Consider the following 20,493-nt stretch of genomic DNA (forward strand, 5'->3'; position numbering starts at 1 on the left):
AGGGCACTATATCTACTCTAGCCAAAAAGATGTACATTCATTAGGGTTTACAATGGCAACCAGTTGCAAGTATTGCTATGGTTTCAGGTGCAGCATCTTATTTTTGTGATTCCTTGTCTGATCTTATTTCAGAAGAGACTACTATAGAGAAGATCCAAGATAGAATTGAAGCTCTAAAGCTGGCTAATACTTTTATATGTGATGCCAGCATGCAATTTGTTAGGCTGGGTGCCAAGATTTCTAGCCTTGCGGTTTTAGCCCGCAGAGCTCTGTGGTTAAAATCCTGGTCTAAAGATGTAACATCCAAATCCAAACTTCTGTCTTTACCCTTAAAGGGCAAAACTTTATTTGGCCCTGGTCTGGCTGAGATCATTTCCAAAATTACTGGTGGAAAGGGATCTTTCATACCTTAAGACAAAAAGGCTAGACCTAAGGGTCGCCAGAATTCTAATTTTCATACCTTTCGTAACTTCAAGGGACAAATGTCTTCCTCTTCCAAGCCGGAACAATCCAGGACTTCATGGAGGTCCAGTCAACCTTGGAATAAGGAGAAAATAGCCAAGAAAACTTCCTCTGAGTCTAAGTCAGCATGAAGCTCTGCCCCTGATCTAGTCTTGGATCAAGTAGGGGGCAGGCTTTCCTTTTTTGGATCCGCGATTTCCCAGATCCTTGGGCTGTGGAAGTAGTATCCCAGGTATACAGGATAGGGTTCAAGTCTTGTCCCCCAAGGGGCAGATTTATCCTATAAAGGTTCTTGAATTGCATAAAGGACCCATTTTCTCTGGGAGTGATTGTCCCAGTTCCTGTAGCGGAACAGGGTCAAGGTTTTTATTCAAACTTTTTCGTGGTTCCCAAAAAGGAGGGAACTTTCCGACCCATATTGGATCTCAAGTGTCAACAAATTTCTCAAGGTTCCATCATTCAAAATGGAGACCATATGCTCCATTCTACCCTTGATTCAGGCAGATCTGGTGAAGATGTCATCTCTTCACCCTTTGAGGTTACCTCTGAGGAAGGACCTTCTACTTCAGGGTCCCTTGCTCCACCCAAATCTAGATTATCTGAAGCTGACTGCTTGGAGATTGAACGCCTAGTCTTGGCTAGGTGTGGTTTTTCTAAGAAGGTCATTGATACCATGCTTTGGGCTCATTAGCCTGTTACTCAGAGGATTTACCATAAGGTTTGGCGTAAATACCTTAATTGGTGGGAATCGAAGGGTTTCTCTTGGAGTCGGGTGAGGGTTCCTTGCATTCTGTTTTTTTCTTCAGGATGTATAGAAGAAATAGAGAAAAAGAAACACTATTATGGCATACTAATACTATCGAGGGGGTTATCCGTTGAATCTTTATTAATGGAGAAGAATGAGTAGACAGGATAAATTATTAAAACTTAACTTTAACTATTGGTATATATATAATATAAGAGGAGTAAATATACAAATGTTTAAAACCAACTAAAAAAACATATAAGGATGACTGCTCCCTGAGTGTTACACCAAGTACTATTAAGTCCCAACCAGGTTTAAATAGGGAAAAAAACTTTCATTAAATATAGGGAATACAATTAAATCGTTAACCAAAATGGCTGATATCTTTTACCATGAATTGCCTAGTTAGTGCAACCAGAACTCCAACCTTAAATATAAGTTTAAACTTAAACTATGCCTCAATATGTAAAAAAGTTCTATGAAGGAAGAAACAATTAGCCTTTATTGGTATGGTAAGGATAAGTCAGGTCTCAAGAAGGTGTACGTTAAGAGACGTGTGTTAATTAACATAAAGATAGTTCAAGCAAATAAAATTATATGTCCACCAGCTAAAGTTGCTGGGTACTATTACCTTTTAATAACCATTTGAACTAATAAGCATAGATCATAGCTCATATATTGAACTTAAAGCTAATCGCCAGGCAAAAGTCGCTGAGTCTTATTACCATGGACTATTCAATACTAGTTGCTATCCTATTACATTGAAATACTGTTAAAGCTGCTATAAACAAATCATAGTTTATAGACTGAACTCGGAGCTATCAGAATATAAAATATTTGCCAGTCAGAGTTGCTGAACCCTATTACCGTTTATTACCAAGAATTATTGACTGTTAATAGAGATTGGAGCTGCTATACCAAACTCCAATTCATAGACCTATAGCTGTTAGATAGTACTAGCATAAGGATAACCAAATAAAGAGCCTATTGGTATCACAGCCAAAATGGCTGGATTAATTACCTTTTATTACCATATCTATTAGCTACCCTAATGCTCACAGCTATAGCAGGCAGAGTAGAAATTAAAATAAAGAGCAATCTATGTGAGTACCGGAACCGCGTACAAATTACAGCAGTTGAGGGATAATTAAATATCACAGAACATAAAACAGGAAGTCGTGCAAACTTGATAGTGTTAGGACCAGTCTATCTTGGGACACCTTGTAAGTGGTGACTGGCTGAGCAGAATATGGCCATATTGTGTGACTAAGATCCCAATTTTATTTAAAACTAAAAAGTTTTTTGCAGGCAATATTTTGCTGCATTTATAATTTGTGGTCTCATTTGTTTGGATGTGCGCCAATACTGTTGTTTGTCTTTATATATATATATATATATATATATATATATATATATATATATATATATAGTGTGTGTGTATGTACAGTATTGTGCAGACGTTTTAGGCAGATGTGAAAAAATGCTGTAAAGTTAGAATGCTTTCAAAAATAGAAATGTTAATAGTTTATTTTTATCACTTAACAAAATGCAAAGTGAGTGAACAGAGGAAAAATCTAAATCATATCAATATTTCTTTCATACACGTAGTCAGAGCCCATGATCCATTACTCATGGGAATTACCCTTCTCTACCGCTAGGAGGAAGCAAAGAGTCCCAAGAGCTGCATAAAACCCCTCACACATACCTTAGTATTTACTTTACCTCTCCTGGAGGTGGTTGAAGAATGAAGATGTGCATTTGATTCTTTAGAGAAATGTGTTTTCAGTCTATATTGAAGCCCAAATTCCTCTCAGAGTACAGTGCTTGACAGAGGGATGTATTTGGGGTATGGTTCATGATTCTTTTTTCACCTCATGGGAAATTCTTCATAAACCTTTTATAATCAGTCACAGGGACTTGTCTTTTGCCTCCCTTTATGTATCTACAATATACTCGTAATACCATAACTTCTGCTGATATGTTTCATTACTGGTTTGGCTGTTTGCTCCTTGTTTGTTAGTGGATAAATGTCTATTGAATAGTGCTTCCTTCCATTAAATTTTTTTAGACTGCAGTTTTTTGAAGCATTAGCTGCTCTCTCACTTTCAAACAAGCACAAAAGGTATTTGCTAGAAGTTTTCCTCGGTGGTACCTGTATCTGCACTGGATGGACTCTACTGGATACTGCAGCAGCTGCATGCCTGGTAAGCCGGTGGAGGGGTGCTTTTGCAGGTTAGTGCTTTATCTTAGCACACACACAGTCCAGAGGCTATTTGTAAGTACTCAGTCACAGGTTTAACATAGCCAGGGATCTCACCCAATTTCTCTTCTTGAGGTTACTGCATACTTTACTGTACAAACAATACTGAATGGCTTTATTAACTCTGGCAGTTCTGTGGAAACTTTTATATCACCTTTCTGTAATAGGTGTTTGCCCCTTAAGATATCTGCTGGCTGCTCTGTGCAGTTAACAGCAAGTTGTGCACACTCCGGTCTTGCAGGGGATGTTTTTTTTATGGGGTTTTTTGCTTATTTTGCTCAATACAGAAAATGTTTGGGGGTTTTTTGCCATTTTTTCTTTTACCCTTACTCCGACCATTAGCCCTGCCCTAACGCAACTTCCCAGGTTTCGCAGGCCTACCTCAATATAGATAAAGCAGTGCAGTGTTCTGGGTCTGTAATTAATCCACTTTAATGCATCTAATCGTGGACTTAGTTGCTAGAGGCGGTGAGTACTCATGCTAAGTGCTGCCAGTGGGGTTTATTTAGCATTTTAAGTCCACAGTCTGGAGTTTTTAGTGTATGCACACTATTCTTTAAGAGTGTCAGAGAATTTGTGTGTGTTTTTTGTAATGTAGAGAGCTCTCTACTTCTTTTTCATTATCTGTGTATATCTGGTTCTGATTTTCACTGTGGTTTGCACTATGCAAATCTGTTCCAGTACCAGGTTATTTTGTTAAAGCTGTGTACCTAATATTTTGCATGCAATCAGCATTAATTCTTCTAAATACTAAAAGTAATTTTGTCCTGTGTATGACACTCAGGTCGCATAAAATCTGGTTTCCCCTAAATATAAATCAAGTGTGTGTAAGGTTTAGAATAGCTCAGTAAGTAGCATACTGAACTAAGGCCAGGAGACACAGGTTCAAGTCCAGCACAAAAACCCTGCACAACAACCACACACAAAACCTGACGTGTTTATTACATTGTTAATGGGACTTATGTCATATGGACATTTTAAGTCATTCATTTTTCAGATTGTTTGGTGGCTATCCCTAAAATTAAGTAGCATAAGCACAAATCTGGGTTGTTACCTTAATCTGTTGTAGTATTTTTGCAGAATGTTTTCCCTCCCTCTTCCCCAATTTTCTGTGTTGTTGCAATAGGTTTTATGATGTAGATGCTGAATTTTAGCCATCTATGTTTTTAATAACAATGTACTAAGTGTTTTCACTTTGTAACTGTTTTAGTAAATGCAGTCTGTTTTTCTGAACAGGTTTTATCAGTATCTGCGGTATATCCAATTTTATAGTGCTTGTCTAACACTCAGGCCAAATTACATTCTGAAATTGTACTAATTGTATAGTATATGCTGGTGTATTGTGTATACTGATACTTGTTTAATAAACTTGATATCATTTCTTGCTTAAATTGATATATTTCAGAATTTTTTAGTATCAAGTAAACCGGACTTCCGGATTTATTCCTTTGTCATTCAGGAGATTGGGAGTTTTTATTTTCATAGAAGCAGAATCCTCCTAATTGATCAGCTAACCTGAACCTCTTTGGGAAGAGTTCCATGATGCGGAAATTATCTAAGTAAGCGTGGAAGCTGAAGGTTGTACGTTTACATTTAGCTGTGCCTGCTTGTTTTTCTTTTGTGTCCAGGCCAGGGCTGAAGGACATGGTATTGGTTGTCCCTGCTTTTGTCTCAGGGCTGCCAAAGAATAAAGGTGTTTTTGTTTATTTTAGGCTTAAGAATTCTAAACTATATTATATATTTTTGGTCTCTAATTGGAAACAATTTGTATTAGGACCTATACCTGCACATCCTTATCTACTAGGATTATTTTTGTTTGCTTTGATTGGCATTCTTAGACGTTCACTGTTAGTTATCGTCTTTCTGTTTGATTTGAATGCAGCTCCTTTTATTTTTTGATAAGGTACCAGGAGCATTGTTGGCGGTAATCAGAGTTTAGGGTATCTTACTTGTCAGGTTATTATGTTAGTGCAGGTTTTTTTTTTTTTTTTTTTTTTTTTTTTTAGGCCGTGCAACCAATTTTTTTCTTTCATGATTCAGAAAAAACATGTAATTTTATACAACTTTTTAATTTACTTCTATGATCTCATTTGTCTAGGTAAGCTCAGGAGCAGCAAATAACCTAGGTTTTAACTGCTGATTGGTGGCTGCATATATATATATATATATCAATTGTCATTGGCTCACCCATGTGTTCAGTTAGAAACCAGTAGTGCATTATTGCTCCTTCAACAAATGATACCAAGAGAATCAAGCAAATTTGATAACAGAAGTAAACTGGAAAGTTGTTTAAAATTGTATGTTCTATCTAAATCATGAAATAATTTTTTGGGGTTTTATATCCCTTTAACTATGCCCATATTCAGCTTAAAGGGTGTCTTTTCTAGGAGACATTAAGAATCTATCCAAATGTGTTTATTGCTGGTGGAATCATGCAGAATAACTTCAGAAGGTGTGTCTGTCCTGGAATCCTGCTTCTTTTCCATCAGGACTTCACTGCATTAGGGACCCTTTTATCTGTTTAGGCGCAATCAGTGGTTAGAGAGTTTATCTGCATTTGGTTTAGCAGATTTCTCTTTATTTGTCTGGGGGGGGGGGGGTTCGTAGAGTGTAAGGTGGCTGGTGTCCTCTAGAGGCTAGGTTATCAGTTTATGTTTTAGAACTTTGTGCGGTTCTTCAAGCTTTTTTTAATCGTGATTCTTTTTGAAAGAGGAAAAGGTTTTATCTTTGTGGGTTTTTTGTGGGCCTAATTGGCCTCTTATTGTGCAGTCAAAACTCTTATCTTAAGGTCCATTCTTCCCATCCAGATCTCAAGTCTCTGAACTTGATGGCATGGAAATTGATCACTTAGTCCTTAGTCATAGGGGTTTCTCTAATTCTGTAATTGAAACCCTGATTCAGGCTTCTAAGCCTGTAACTAAGAAAATATATTCATGGTTTGGAAGGCCTTTTTATTTCATGGTGTTTTAATCATTTTTTTTTCAATTCCTAGGATTCTGATGTTTTTTAGCAGGATGGTCTCGATAAGGACCTATCTGCCAGTTCTCTAAGGGGCAATTTTTCTGCTTTTTCTCCAACATAGGTGTGTCCGGTCCACGGCGTCATCCTTACTTGTGGGATATTCTCTTCCCCAACAGGAAATGGCAAAGAGCCCAGCAAAGCTGGTCACATGATCCCTCCTAGGCTCCGCCTTCCCCAGTCATTCTCTTTGCCGTTGTACAGGCAACATCTCCACGGAGATGGCTTAGAGTTTTTAGTGTTTAACTGTAGTTTTTATTATTCAATCAAGAGTTTGTTATTTTAAAATAGTGCTGGTATGTACTATTTACTCTGAAACAGAAAAGAGATGAAGATTTCTGTTTGTAAGAGGAAAATGATTTTAGCAACCGTTACTAAAATCGATGGCTGTTTCCACACAGGACTGTTGAGAGGAATTAACTTCAGTTGGGGGAACAGTGAGCAGACTTTTGCTGCTTGAGGTATGACACATTCTAACAAGACGATGTAATGCTGGAAGCTGTCATTTTCCCTATGGGATCCGGTAAGCCATTTTTATTACAGAAAGAAAAAAAGGGCTTCACAAGGGCTTTTTAAGACTGTAGACATTTTCTGGGCTAAATCGATTTATATATAAACATATTTTATACTCCATAGCCTTGAGGAATTATTTTAATCTTGGGAATTATGTAAAATAACCGGCAGGCACTGTATTGGACACCTTATTCTCTAGGGGCTTTCCCTAATCATAGGCAGAGTCTCATTTTCGCGCCTCTATTGCGCACTTGTTTTTGAGAAGCATGACATGCAGATGCATGTGTGAGGAGCTCTGATACATAGAAAAGACTTTCTGAAGGCGTCATTTGGTATCGTATTCCCCTTTGGGCTTGGTTGGGTCTCAGCAAAGCAGATACCAGGGACTGTAAAGGGGTTAAATATAAAAACGGCTCCGGTTCCGTTATTTTAAGGGTTAAAGTTTCCAAATTTGGTGTGCAATACTTTAAGGCTTTAAGACACTGTGGTGAAATTTTGGTGAATTTTGAACAATTCCTTCATACTTTTTCGCAATTGCAGTAATAAAGTGTGTTCAGTTTAAAATTTAAAGTGACAGTAACGGTTTATTTTAAAACGTTTTTTGTACTTTGTTATCAAGTTTTTGCCTGTTTAACATGTCTGAACTACCAGATAGACTGTGTTCTGAATGTGGGGAAGCCAAGGTTCCTTCTCATTTAAATAGATGTGATTTATGTGACACAAAATTTAGAGAAAATGATGCCCAAGATGATTCCTCAAGTGAGGGGAGTAAGCATGGTACTGCATCATCCCCTCCTTCGTCTACACCAGTCTTGCCCACACAGAAGGCCCCTAGTACATCTAGCGCGCCAATACTCCTTACTATGCAACAATTAACGGCTGTAATGGATAATTCCATCAAAAACATTTTAGCCAAAATGCCCACTTATCAGCGAAAGCGCGACTGCTCTGTTTTAGAAAATACTGAAGAGCATGAGGACGCTGATGATATTGGTTCTGAAGGGCCCCTACACCAGTCTGAGGGGGCCAGGGAGGTTTTGTCTGAGGGAGAAATTTCAGATTCAGGGAAAATTTCTCAACAAGCTGAACCTGATGTGATTACATTTAAATTTAAATTGGAACATCTCCGCGCTCTGCTTAAGGAGGTGTTATCCACTCTGGATGATTGTGAGAATTTGGTCATTCCAGAGAAACTATGTAAAATGGACAAGTTCCTAGAGGTCCCGGGGCCCCCCGAAGCTTTTCCTATACCCAAGCGGGTGGCGGACATTGTAAATAAAGAATGGGAAAGGCCCGGTATACCTTTCGTCCCTCCCCCCATATTTAAAAAATTGTTTCCTATGGTCGACCCCAGAAAGGACTTATGGCAGACAGTCCCCAAGGTCGAGGGGGCGGTTTCTACTCTAAACAAACGCACCACTATACCCATAGAAGATAGTTGTGCTTTCAAAGATCCTATGGATAAAAAATTAGAAGGTTTGCTTAAAAAGATGTTTGTTCAGCAAGGTTACCTTCTACAACCAATTTCATGCATTGTTCCTGTCACTACAGCAGCGTGTTTCTGGTTCGATGAGCTAGAAAAGGCGCTCAATAATAATTCTTCTTCTTATGAGGAGATTATGGACAGAATTCATGCTCTCAAATTGGCTAATTCTTTCACCCTAGACGCCACTTTGCAATTGGCTAGGTTAGCGGCGAAAAATTCTGGTTTTGCTATTGTGGCGCGCAGAGCGCTTTGGTTAAAATCTTGGTCAGCGGATGCGTCTTCCAAGAACAAATTGCTTAACATTCCTTTCAAGGGGAAAACGCTGTTTGGCCCTGACTTGAAAGAGATTATCTCTGATATCACTGGGGGCAAGGGCCACGCCCTTCCTCAGGATAGGTCTTTCAAGGCCAAAAATAAACCTAATTTTCGTCCCTTTCGCAGAAACGGACCAGCCCCAAGTGCTACGTCCTCTAAGCAAGAGGGTAATACTTCTCAAGCCACGCCAGCCTGGAGACCAATGCAAGGCTGGAACAAAGGAAAGCAGGCCAAGAAACCTGCCACTGCTACCAAGACAGCATGAGATGTTGGCCCCCGATCCGGGACCGGATCTGGTGGGGGGCAGACTCTCTCTCTTCGCTCAGGCTTGGGCAAGAGATGTTCTGGATCCTTGGGCACTAGAAATAGTCTCCCAAGGTTATCTTCTGGAATTCAAGGGGCTTCCCCCAAGGGGGAGGTTCCACAGGTCTCAATTGTCTTCAGACCACATAAAAAGACAGGCATTCTTACATTGTGTAGAAGACCTGTTAAAAATGGGAGTGATTCATCCTGTTCCTTTAGGAGAACAAGGGATGGGGTTCTACTCCAATCTGTTCGTAGTTCCCAAAAAAGAGGGAACATTCAGACCAATCTTAGATCTCAAGATCCTAAACAAGTTTCTCAAGGTTCCATCGTTCAAAATGGAAACCATTCGAACAATTCTTCCTTCCATCCAGGAAGGTCAATTCATGACCACGGTGGATTTGAAGGATGCGTATCTACATATTCCTATCCACAAGGAACATCATCGGTTCCTAAGGTTCGCATTCCTGGACAAGCATTACCAGTTTGTGGCACTTCCGTTCGGATTAGCCACTGCTCCAAGGATTTTCACAAAGGTACTAGGGTCCCTTCTAGCGGTGCTAAGACCAAGGGGCATTGCAGTAGTACCTTACTTGGACGACATTCTGATTCAAGCGTCGTCCCTTCCTCAAGCAAAGGCTCACACGGACATTGTCCTGGCCTTTCTCAGATCTCACGGGTGGAAAGTGAACGTAGAAAAAAGTTCTCTATCTCCGTCAACAAGGGTTCCCTTCTTGGGAACAATAATAGACTCCTTAGAAATGAGGATTTTTCTGACAGAGGCCAGAAAATCAAAACTTCTAAACTCTTGTCAAATACTTCATTCTGTTCCTCTTCCTTCCATAGCGCAGTGCATGGAAGTAATAGGTTTGATGGTAGCGGCAATGGACATAGTTCCTTTTGCGCGAATTCATCTAAGACCATTACAACTGTGCATGCTCAGTCAGTGGAATGGGGACTATACAGACTTGTCTCCGACGATACAAGTAGATCAGAGGACCAGAGATTCACTCCGTTGGTGGCTGTCCCTGGACAACCTGTCACAGGGGATGAGCTTCCGCAGACCAGAGTGGGTCATTGTCACGACCGACGCCAGTCTGGTGGGCTGGGGCGCGGTCTGGGGACCCCTGAAAGCTCAGGGTCTTTGGTCTCGGGAAGAATCTCTTCTCCCGATAAATATTCTGGAACTGAGAGCGATATTCAATGCTCTCAAGGCTTGGCCTCAGCTAGCAAAGGCCAAGTTCATACGGTTTCAATCAGACAACATGACGACTGTTGCGTACATCAACCATCAGGGGGGAACAGGAGTTCCCTGGCGATGGAAGAAGTGACCAAAATCATTCAATGGGCGGAGACTCACTCCTGCCACTTGTCTGCAATCCACATCCCAGGAGTGGAAAATTGGGAAGCGGATTTTCTGAGTCGTCAGACATTTCATCCGGGGGAGTGGGAACTCCATCCGGAAATCTTTGCCCAAATTACTCAATTGTGGGGCATTCCAGACATGGATCTGATGGCCTCTCGTCAGAACTTCAAGGTTCCTTGCTACGGGTCCAGATCCAGGGATCCCAAGGCGACTCTAGTAGATGCACTAGTAGCACCTTGGACCTTCAAACTAGCTTATGTATTCCCGCCGTTTCCTCTCATCCCCAGGCTGGTAGCCAGGATCAATCAGGAGAGGGCATCGGTGATCTTGATAGCTCCTGCGTGGCCACGCAGGACTTGGTATGCAGACCTGGTGAATATGTCATCGGCTCCACCATGGAAGCTACCTTTGAGACGAGACCTTCTTGTTCAAGGTCCGTTCGAACATCCGAATCTGGTCTCACTCCAACTGACTGCTTGGAGATTGAACGCTTGATCTTATCAAAGCGAGGGTTCTCAGATTCTGTCATTGATACTCTTGTTCAGGCCAGAAAGCCTGTAACTAGAAAAATTTACCACAAAATATGGAAAAAATATATCTGTTGGTGTGAATCTAAAGGATTCCCTTGGGACAAGGTAAAAATTCCTAAGATTCTATCCTTTCTTCAAGAAGGTTTGGAGAAAGGATTATCTGCAAGTTCCTTGAAGGGACAGATTTCTGCCTTGTCTGTGTTACTTCACAAAAAGCTGGCAGCTGTGCCAGATGTTCAAGCCTTTGTTCAGGCTCTGGTTAGAATCAAGCCTGTTTACAAACCTTTGACTCCTCCTTGGAGTCTCAATTTAGTTCTTTCAGTTCTTCAGGGGGTTCCGTTTGAACCCTTACATTCCGTTGATATTAAGTTATTATCTTGGAAAGTTTTGTTTTTGGTTGCAATTTCTTCTGCTAGAAGAGTTTCAGAATTATCTGCTCTGCAGTGTTCTCCTCCTTATCTGGTGTTCCATGCAGATAAGGTGGTTTTACGTACTAAACCTGGTTTTCTTCCGAAAGTTGTTTCTAACAAAAACATTAACCAGGAGATAGTCGTGCCTTCTTTGTGTCCGAATCCAGTTTCAAAGAAGGAACGTTTGTTGCACAATTTGGATGTTGTTCGTGCTCTAAAATTCTATTTAGATGCTACAAAGGATTTTAGACAAACATCTTCTTTGTTTGTTGTTTATTCTGGTAAAAGGAGAGGTCAAAAAGCAACTTCTACCTCTCTCTCTTTTTGGATTAAAAGCATCATCAGATTGGCTTATGAGACTGCCGGACGGCAGCCTCCTGAAAGAATCACAGCTCATTCCACTAGGGCTGTGGCTTCCACATGGGCCTTCAAGAATGAGGCTTCTGTTGATCAGATATGTAAGGCAGCGACTTGGTCTTCACTGCACACTTTTACTAAATTTTACAAGTTTGATACTTTTGCTTCTTCTGAGGCTATTTTTGGGAGAAAGGTTTTGCAAGCCGTGGTGCCTTCCATCTAGGTGACCTGATTTGCTCCCTCCCTTCATCCGTGTCCTAAAGCTTTGGTATTGGTTCCCACAAGTAAGGATGACGCCGTGGACCGGACACACCTATGTTGGAGAAAACAGAATTTATGTTTACCTGATAAATTACTTTCTCCAACGGTGTGTCCGGTCCACGGCCCGCCCTGGTTTTTTAATCAGGTCTGATAATTTATTTTCTTTAACTACAGTCACCACGGTATCATATGGTTTCTCCTATGCAAATATTCCTCCTTTACGTCGGTCGAATGACTGGGGAAGGCGGAGCCTAGGAGGGATCATGTGACCAGCTTTGCTGGGCTCTTTGCCATTTCCTGTTGGGGAAGAGAATATCCCACAAGTAAGGATGACGCCGTGGACCGGACACACCGTTGGAGAAAGTAATTTATCAGGTAAACATAAATTCTGTTTTTAGTTTTGTTCCACAGAAAGATTGATAATCTCCCTGATGTTCATAGTTTTGTTCAGGCTCTGGTTCATATTAATCTGTTATCAAGCTTATTTCTCCTCCAAAGAATCCTTTTCTGGTGTTAGGGTATTGCAGGGCTCCTCTTTTCTGAACCTATCCATAGACTGGACATTTCAATACTTTTTTGTAAAGTGTTTTTTCTTTAGTGTTTTTCATCTGCTAGACAAGTTTCTGAGTTCTCTGCTCTTTTTTGTGATCCTCCTTATCTGATGTTTCATCAGGATCATTCTGTCTTTTCGGACTTCATTTGATTTCTTGCCTAAGGTGGTTTCTAAGGAGAACTTTAGCTAAGAAATTGTTGTTCCATCTTTGTGTTCTAATTCTAAGAATGCTTCTGAGAGATCTTTGCATTACTTGGATATTGTTTGGGCATTTGAATATTTCATTGATGCTACTAAGGATTTTAGACAAACTTTCAATTTGTTCCTTTTTCTGATCCTAGGAAGGGTCAGAAGGCTTCTGCTGTTTCTTTAGACTTTTGGTTAAAACTTTTCTTTTTCAAAGCTTATTTGGCGGAAGGTCTGCCTCCACTGCAGCGGATTTCTGCTTATTCTGCAAGGACTGTTGCTACTTCTTAGGTTTTCAAGAATTAGGCTTCAGTTAATCAAAATTGCTAGACAGCTTTTTGATCAATTGATTTCTTTCATGGTGATGAGAGTCCACAAGACCCCACCCTTGTGTTTTTTTCTTCGGGCTTGTTTTTTTCTTCAGCACATCTTTTTTTTCCGTGCTCCTTTTATGGCTCTTATTCCTTTTTATTACCTCACTTGCTTGGCTATACATTAGACTAATGTGTGAGGTGGGAGGGTTTTTATAGGGCCCTTGGGGTTTGGGACTCTTTGCCTCCTCCAAGTGGTAGAGAAGGGTAATTCCCATGAGTAATGGATTGTTAACTCTCACCACCATGAAATAAATTAATTTATCAGGTAAGTATACATTATGTATTTTTGTCACCACCCTTTGTCTTCAAAACAACATCAATTCTTCTAGGTACACTTATGCAAAATCAGGGATTTTGTAGGCATGTAAGTTAGGTGCATGAGTAAACAATTAAACCAAACAAGTGCTAATGATAATCAATTTAATATGTAGATTGAAACACAATCATAAACTGAAACAGAAACAGCCAAACTCTGCTAAGAAGCGGGGGTAGCGTAGGACAGCTTAATGTCAAGTCATATACACCATGGCAAGACTAAGCACAACTCTTTCATAAGTGAAAGAGTTAAAGGGATACGAATTCCAATTTTTTTTCTTTCATAATTCAGATAGAGCATACAATTTTAAACAACTTTCTAATTTTCTTATACTGCATCAGCAAGGTCTCTCCCAGGCAGATGTGCTGTCCAAGCTCTTCTGAAGAAGCACAAAGAAATTGTCAATGTTGATGACCGAAGACGCAGTGGTCGGCAGCATATGAAAGACACATTATGTTTACTTCCCTTCACAATCAGAAGATAACCAGCAGTGCCATCAGCTCAAAACCGGCTGAAGGCTGGAGAGCAGTACAAGAATGAGTGTCTGCAGGCAACAGAAAAGCATGGTTGAGGTTCCTTGCACGTTTGGGGCTGCCTTTCTGCAAATAGAGTTGAGAATTTGGTCAGAATTAATAGTCTCCTCAATTCTGAGAAGTACAGCAGATACTTATCCACCATGCAACACCATCAGGGGGGTTTGCTCCAAATGTAATTTACATTTGACTATTACCCCAAACACAGAGCCAAAGTCATTAAGAACTATCTTCAGCTTAACAACGAACAAAAAGTCCTGGAAGTGATGCTATGGCCCCCTGAGCACTGATATCAAGTTTGAGACTTTCTGGGATTACATGAAGAGACAGAAGAGACTAAGGCTGCCTGAATCCACAGAAGAACTGTGGTTAGTTCTTCTAGATGTTTATAACAATCTACCTGTCAAGTTCCTTAAACTGTGTGCAAGTGTACCTAGAAGAATCAATGCTTTTTTTTTAAGGCAAAGGGTGGTCAAACCAAGTATTGATTTGTTTTAAATTTTTCTTCTGTTTACTCACTTTGCATTTTGTTAATTGATAAAAAAACTATTAATATTTCTATTTTGAAAGTAACTGCCTACTTTGTGTGTATATGTGGGTGTGTGTGTGTGTATGTATGTATATATTTTCTTCTTAAATGGGAAGAGTCCACAGCTGCATTCATTACTTTTGGGAAATATAGAACCTGGCCACCAGTAGGAGGCAAATACACCCCAGGCAAAGGCTTAATTACCTCCCCCACTTCCCTCATCCCCTAGTCATTCTTTGCCTTTTGTCACAGGAGGTTGGCAGAGAAGTGTCAGAAGTTTGAGATAGTCTCTTATGGAGGGTAGTACGCTTCACAATGGGACTAGAGTTTTAAGTAATCCTATCAGCCTCTCAGAGAGAGCATAGATGAAAGTTAAAGTCCGGAGATGCAGGGAGAGTTTTCCTGGGAACCCAACCTGACTCATATTAACAGCTCCTTGGTAAACAGCGTTGACGAGTTTCGCCGGCCTACCTTTACTCACTCAAGTCCATGTCAGAAGCGAGGCTACTATCTGTCACACTTGAAGGGCCGTGTTCCTGTTCCACGGCATAGATTCCTTTAAGATTGTTTCATTTTATTTTGATATGTGAATATTATGTTAATAAAACAAGGTAGGGTCCCAGTGGGACTCCTTTTATCTTAATAAGGAATCATGGGTTAATATCTCCTGAGGGGGGTTATTGAACAGGGGGGACTTTAATCATGTTGTTATATAGTTTTATCTTCAAATGTGTAGCAATACCTAGGCTCACGGCCTTTACGGAACAAAATGGCCTTATTTTAATGACGTGATCTCTCAAGATGCGCACCCTTTTCTGTGACCGGCACGGTGCACCTCATGACTGGTGCGGTCACGTTTCTCACTTCCATATGCTGACTGTGTGTGTGACAGAGAGAGTCTAGTTCGTGAGTTGTTGTCTGGTTCACAGGAGGTGGTGAGTGCCCCCACAATTGAGGGTGTTAAAAGGGTAAAACTTTCAGCTTTATTAATCCAAGTTAAAAAGCGACATACAAGTGTCAGAAACAGCCCATAACAATAGCTTCATACAGGTGCTGTGAACTGAAATGGCTTACACAGAAGCCGTTTCAGTTCACAGCACCTCTATGAAGCTATTGTTATGGGCGGTTTCTGACACTAGTATGTCGCTTTTTAACTTGGATTAATAAAGCTGAAAGTTTTACCTCTGAACGGATCGACCTCACTTTGTTCTACTGCCTATCTGCCAGTGACCCGTTCTGAGGATCATCTGTATAGCCAACATTATACCCCCCTGTTCGGCTGCACACAGCCACTTTCTACTGCACTGTGGGTTTCCCTCAAGTCATCATAGATGACCTCATCGGGTGCCTACCTTGCCAGTGTGTGTAACACCTGTTATCGCTTGTCTACGATATTTTCTTTGCGATCCAAGTGCACTGAGTGCAGAATTCTTCAACTGTTCAGGAGCTCTTTTAGACTACTGGGTTTGAGGCTCTTGCTAGATCGCCAAGTCTACGGACTTTAGATGGTGCACTCCTAATCGTAGGAGGCAACTTAGGGTTCCTCTGGAAGTTAGATCTTTAGATCGATTCCATTTTTTGAGGACCCTGGCCTAGGTTCATGTCTCTCCCTAGAGGGGTGTGGACGGTGCAATGTCACCTTAGGTGTTGTGGTCCTGTGTACCTCTATCAGAGGGGGGGGGCTTTGTTTTATGGGGGGATGTCTATCTGCCTGTGGCTTAGGCTCTAGGTCTTCCTGACGGGTGCCTACTGGTCTTCTGGCAGAATTGATGTTCCTGTAGACTCCAGGTGTCTTCAACTGGGTTGGCGATATGGCCGAGGAATCTTGCCCCCATGTTAGGGTGTTTTCTGTGGCTTCTTCCCTTCTCTTCTAGAGCGAGGGAGGGGTTCTCCTGGTTCTGAGTTACCTTAGCATTTGTTGTGTCCCACGACAACTTAGTGGTAAACTATGTTTCCTTGGAAGATGTTGGTCAAAAGCTCATCTCCAGCTATGGTTATGTACTCTTCATCAGGCAAGTCCTACAATTATTCTTGCCTAACGCAGCTTTATATGGAGATCTGTTGGTCCTGTTTTTTCTGCCTTGTAAGGGTCTTTTCCTTTCTTGCGTTTTCAGAATTCTGGAAAGGGGGATGCAATGTAGTGACTGGTCCCTCCGTTCCTGCAGCGGGAGGCTGAGAGTTTGATCCCTGAATGTTGGATTCTGATATATAGATGTTGGGGGTCTGAGGGCCCTTTTCCCTTGGGAAGTGTTCCTTTTGGGGAAGACAGCAGTGTAGGGGTCTCGTACCCGTGCACAATGCCTATCTTAATTACAGTAGAATGTCGTTTGTAGTAGCGGTCAAAGGTCTATCCGGGGGCTTTGTTCCTCGTTGACCCTTCCTTTCTCTTCCAGAGGTCTGGGACTTTTCGGTCTTTAACTAGCCTTGGGGTGGGGCCATTACCCTGGAGGGAAGCTCAGGGATCGGTTCCCTATGTAGTGTTGACCCTTTTTTTTCCAGAGTCGGTCCTCCCCTTTGGTGGGAGGACTTTTGATGTCCTTCCCTTTTCTACTGGCTTCTGGTACTGGGAGGGGATGCTCATGGAGCCCGGTCTTCGGAGGGCTGTGAGTTCTTGGATGGTTAACAGTTTGAATACAGCTACTTGCACTTTGAAGGTGTGCTAGCATTCTTACAACGCCTTTCGGTGGTTGGGGTTCACGATGGCTGAGTCAGCTTTCCTACCTAGAAGCTGGTCACTGAGAGTTCCTGTTCAGACGGTTTGGTGTTCTCTTGGAGAGCTCCTTACTAGCTGCTGGGATAGTTATCCCTTTGCCGCTGTCTTTGCTGGTCTAGCCTGCAGGTTTCGATCTGATATAAGGCAACCGGGAACTCTTGTTTTTCTGGAGTACCTTAGGGTATGTGACTGGATCAGAAAAATTAGGGTGTCCTTTGAGTCCTTTTGGGACGTGTTTTCCTGTGTATGGATCTCTTTTTTTATTCGATCCTTGTGTTTCTAGGGAGTTTGTCTCCCTGAACGTTACTATCATAAGACAACCTTTGGTTGTTCTATGCTTGTTGAGCCGTGTGGAATGATCCTTTGGATTTTTCCTGGGAATCTGTTCTCCTTTTTTGGGGGTAGATAGCGGTCCTCGTCTTTTGGCCGGGTACATTCATGGGAGTCGTGACCCGCGGGACTGACTCCTCAGAGGCTGTTTGGGCTTGACGGACTCTGGGACTGAGTGGTCTCTAGTTCGGCTTTGCTGGCAGTGTAACTAATGTGCAGTTACCTGGGCTTCGGGTTTTCACCTGTGTCATCTATATTTTTATAGGGTGTCTGGTAATTTCAGGCTGTGGTGCCTTTCGAAGGGGCTGCCTTTTGTACCCACTCGTTGTTTGCATTCAGTGTCCTCTAGTTTGGGTTTTGTTTTTCCAAAAGTAATGAATGCACCCGTTTGAGAAGAAAAAGATAAATTATGCTTACCTGATAATTTTCTTTTCTTCTGATGGGAAGAGTCCACCGGTCCCGTCCATGTTTTTATCTATGAGGCGGCAGTAATTTTTTGTTCTTCTGGCACCTTTTTTCACCCTGATATTTCTCCTACTGTTCCTTGTTTTCTTGGCAGAATGACTGGGGGATGAGGGAAGTGGGGGAGGTATTTAAGCCATTGGCTGGGGTGTCTTTGACTCCTCCTAGTGGCCAGGTTCTGTATTTCCCAAAAGTAATGAATGCAGCTGTTGACTCTTCCCGTCAGAAGAAAAGAAAATTATCAGGTAAGCATAATTTATGATATATATAAAATCAATCATTCTGGCTTTACTTCCGGGCTTGTAGCTTTTAACCAATGACTACAGTAATATTTTTCCACCCCCGTATGTATGTACATAGACACAAGGGTGGAAAAATGTCACTATAGTTTGCTAAAGTGAAAACTTAAAATGAAACAGGCAGTATGATTGACAAGGTTAGAGGGAGGTATGACATGCTTCCCACCCACAGATCCTTTATATCCTAGTTTTAAAACCTGGCCCAACCTATCTCACAACCTACCCAGACAAGTCTTTCCCACAGTATGTCCAGACATGTCTATGGAACGCCCATAACCTCTCCCACTATGCACACAACTACAACCCTCCTATGAGTGGCCCCACCCAAAACCTTCCAGTGGGCCATTGCCCACATGCTCTTCACCTCCTGTCATAAAAACTAGCTGCCACTCAGGGATTAAGTGTTTTTGCCATGCTTTGTATGTATTTGTTAGGGAAGCTAGCTAGAGCTATCCTCACTGGTGCCGGTAAGCATGATTTATTAACAGCCGGCAAGGAAGGGCTGGAGTTAGGGACCCAAGAACTGGAGGGGCCACAAAGGGTGCCTTGGCCTTGTCATCTCCTAGCCAATAGTTGTAATTAATCCTCCATTTTAGGTTTTTTATATTTTCAGCTACTTGTATATGAGTGAGTGGCAGGTAGTTTTTGCTTATGTTTTGTGTACATTCTTGTGATAATTACCTGCTAGATTTTACACTCAACTTGTTTGTCACTGCTCAGCAATACAGGGGAATGAGGAGAAGTAAATATTAATAAACAAGGGTCTGAATTGTGTTAAAGAAGTATCAGCCTGAGTGGTACCTGCTTTCTCTCCACAGTGAGACCTATGGGCTAAGTGCATTTTATGAGAGCTGCCGAGTATCACAGGAAGCCAGGAGGGAGTCTGCATTATCCTGTATTGAAAATCAAGTTCCACAGGAGCCCAGTGATGAAGAAGATATAGACGTTGTACAAATGGCGGTCAAATTTGAAAGGTGAGAGCAAATATTTAATGAAACAGATCATGCCAATAGTAAGCAGTGATCTGCCATTTAAGGGACATAAAACTGCAAAAAGAAAATGTTCTAATAGTGCATTTTAGTATTGCAAATGAGTTGGACACAGTTAAAGTCAATTATTTCATGAATCAGATAGAGCATGCAATTTTAAGCAACTTTCTAATTTACAACTCCTATTATCAATTTTTCTTTGTGCTCTTGGTATCTTTATTTGAAAAAGCAGGAAGGTAGCACTTTCTGATTGGTGGCTACAAGTACCCTCCAATCAGCAAGCACTACCCATGTGCTGAACCAAAAATGCCCCGTCTTCTAAGCTTACATTCCTGCTTTGTAAAAGAAAATACCAAGAGAATGAAGAATAATTGATTATAGGAGTAAATTAGAAAGTTGCTTAAAACTGCATGCTCTATCTAAATCATGAAAGAAACAAATTTGGGTTTAGTATCCCTTTAACAAAGGATTGCTCTTTCTAAACCACCAATTTAACTTTGACTTTCCTGTCTCTTTAATCATTTCCTGCTTGGTCATTTTTGAGGCATTTTTGTACGTGTTAATTGGACTCACACACGTGTTTGTGTGTGTGTGTATATATATACACACATATATATATATATATATATATATATATATATATATATGTGTGTGTGTATTTACTATGCATTTGCTTACATACTGTTCATCTATACAGTAATAAAACCTGTGCAGTAGTTAACCATTTCAATGATTCCGTTATTTGTCTTCAGTGAATAACTAGTACCTTTGGTTGCCAGATTAACAGCCATGTTTTTGTTCCCTGCAGGAGAGAATACCCACCCCACATCACTCCCAAAATGTTCTTGCTGGAGTGGAGCAGAAGGGAGAAACTGCCTCAACCGGTTTACCAAACGGTAAATTAATGAAAAGCACTTCCTGGATTGCAGGGAAACCATAAATATAGTGGGGAAAATAGAATTAGGGCCAGAAAAAAAAAGATTGGATTATTCCAGGACATGCCAAGTTTTCAGAACTGTAATTTAATTATTAAATGTAGATATTTATACCCAAATGATAGATGAGTGTGTGTACACTTAAGCACATATGCATAGTGTTGCAAGCAGTATAACCCATGTAAAGTTCAGTATTAATCTATAATATCTGTCCTTTTTTGCCTATAAGTTTTATAAATTTAGAAATA

General features: G+C 41.0%; 1 protein-coding gene across 2 annotated transcripts in view; it reads left to right on the forward strand.

Moving 5' to 3' along the window:
• DUS2 (dihydrouridine synthase 2) overlaps window positions 1–20,493 on the forward strand; it is a 438,383-nt gene that overhangs the window by 394,483 nt on the left and 23,407 nt on the right. For both annotated transcript variants that reach the window (XM_053699495.1, XM_053699494.1), the window contains exons 13-14: window positions 19,140–19,295; window positions 20,119–20,206. In XM_053699495.1, the coding sequence (XP_053555470.1) occupies window positions 19,140–19,295; window positions 20,119–20,206 (244 nt within the window). The remainder of the gene's footprint in view (window positions 1–19,139; window positions 19,296–20,118; window positions 20,207–20,493) is intronic.

The sequence above is a fragment of the Bombina bombina genome, chromosome 1, assembly GCF_027579735.1.
Source record: "Bombina bombina isolate aBomBom1 chromosome 1, aBomBom1.pri, whole genome shotgun sequence".
Lineage (NCBI taxonomy): Eukaryota > Metazoa > Chordata > Amphibia > Anura > Bombinatoridae > Bombina > Bombina bombina.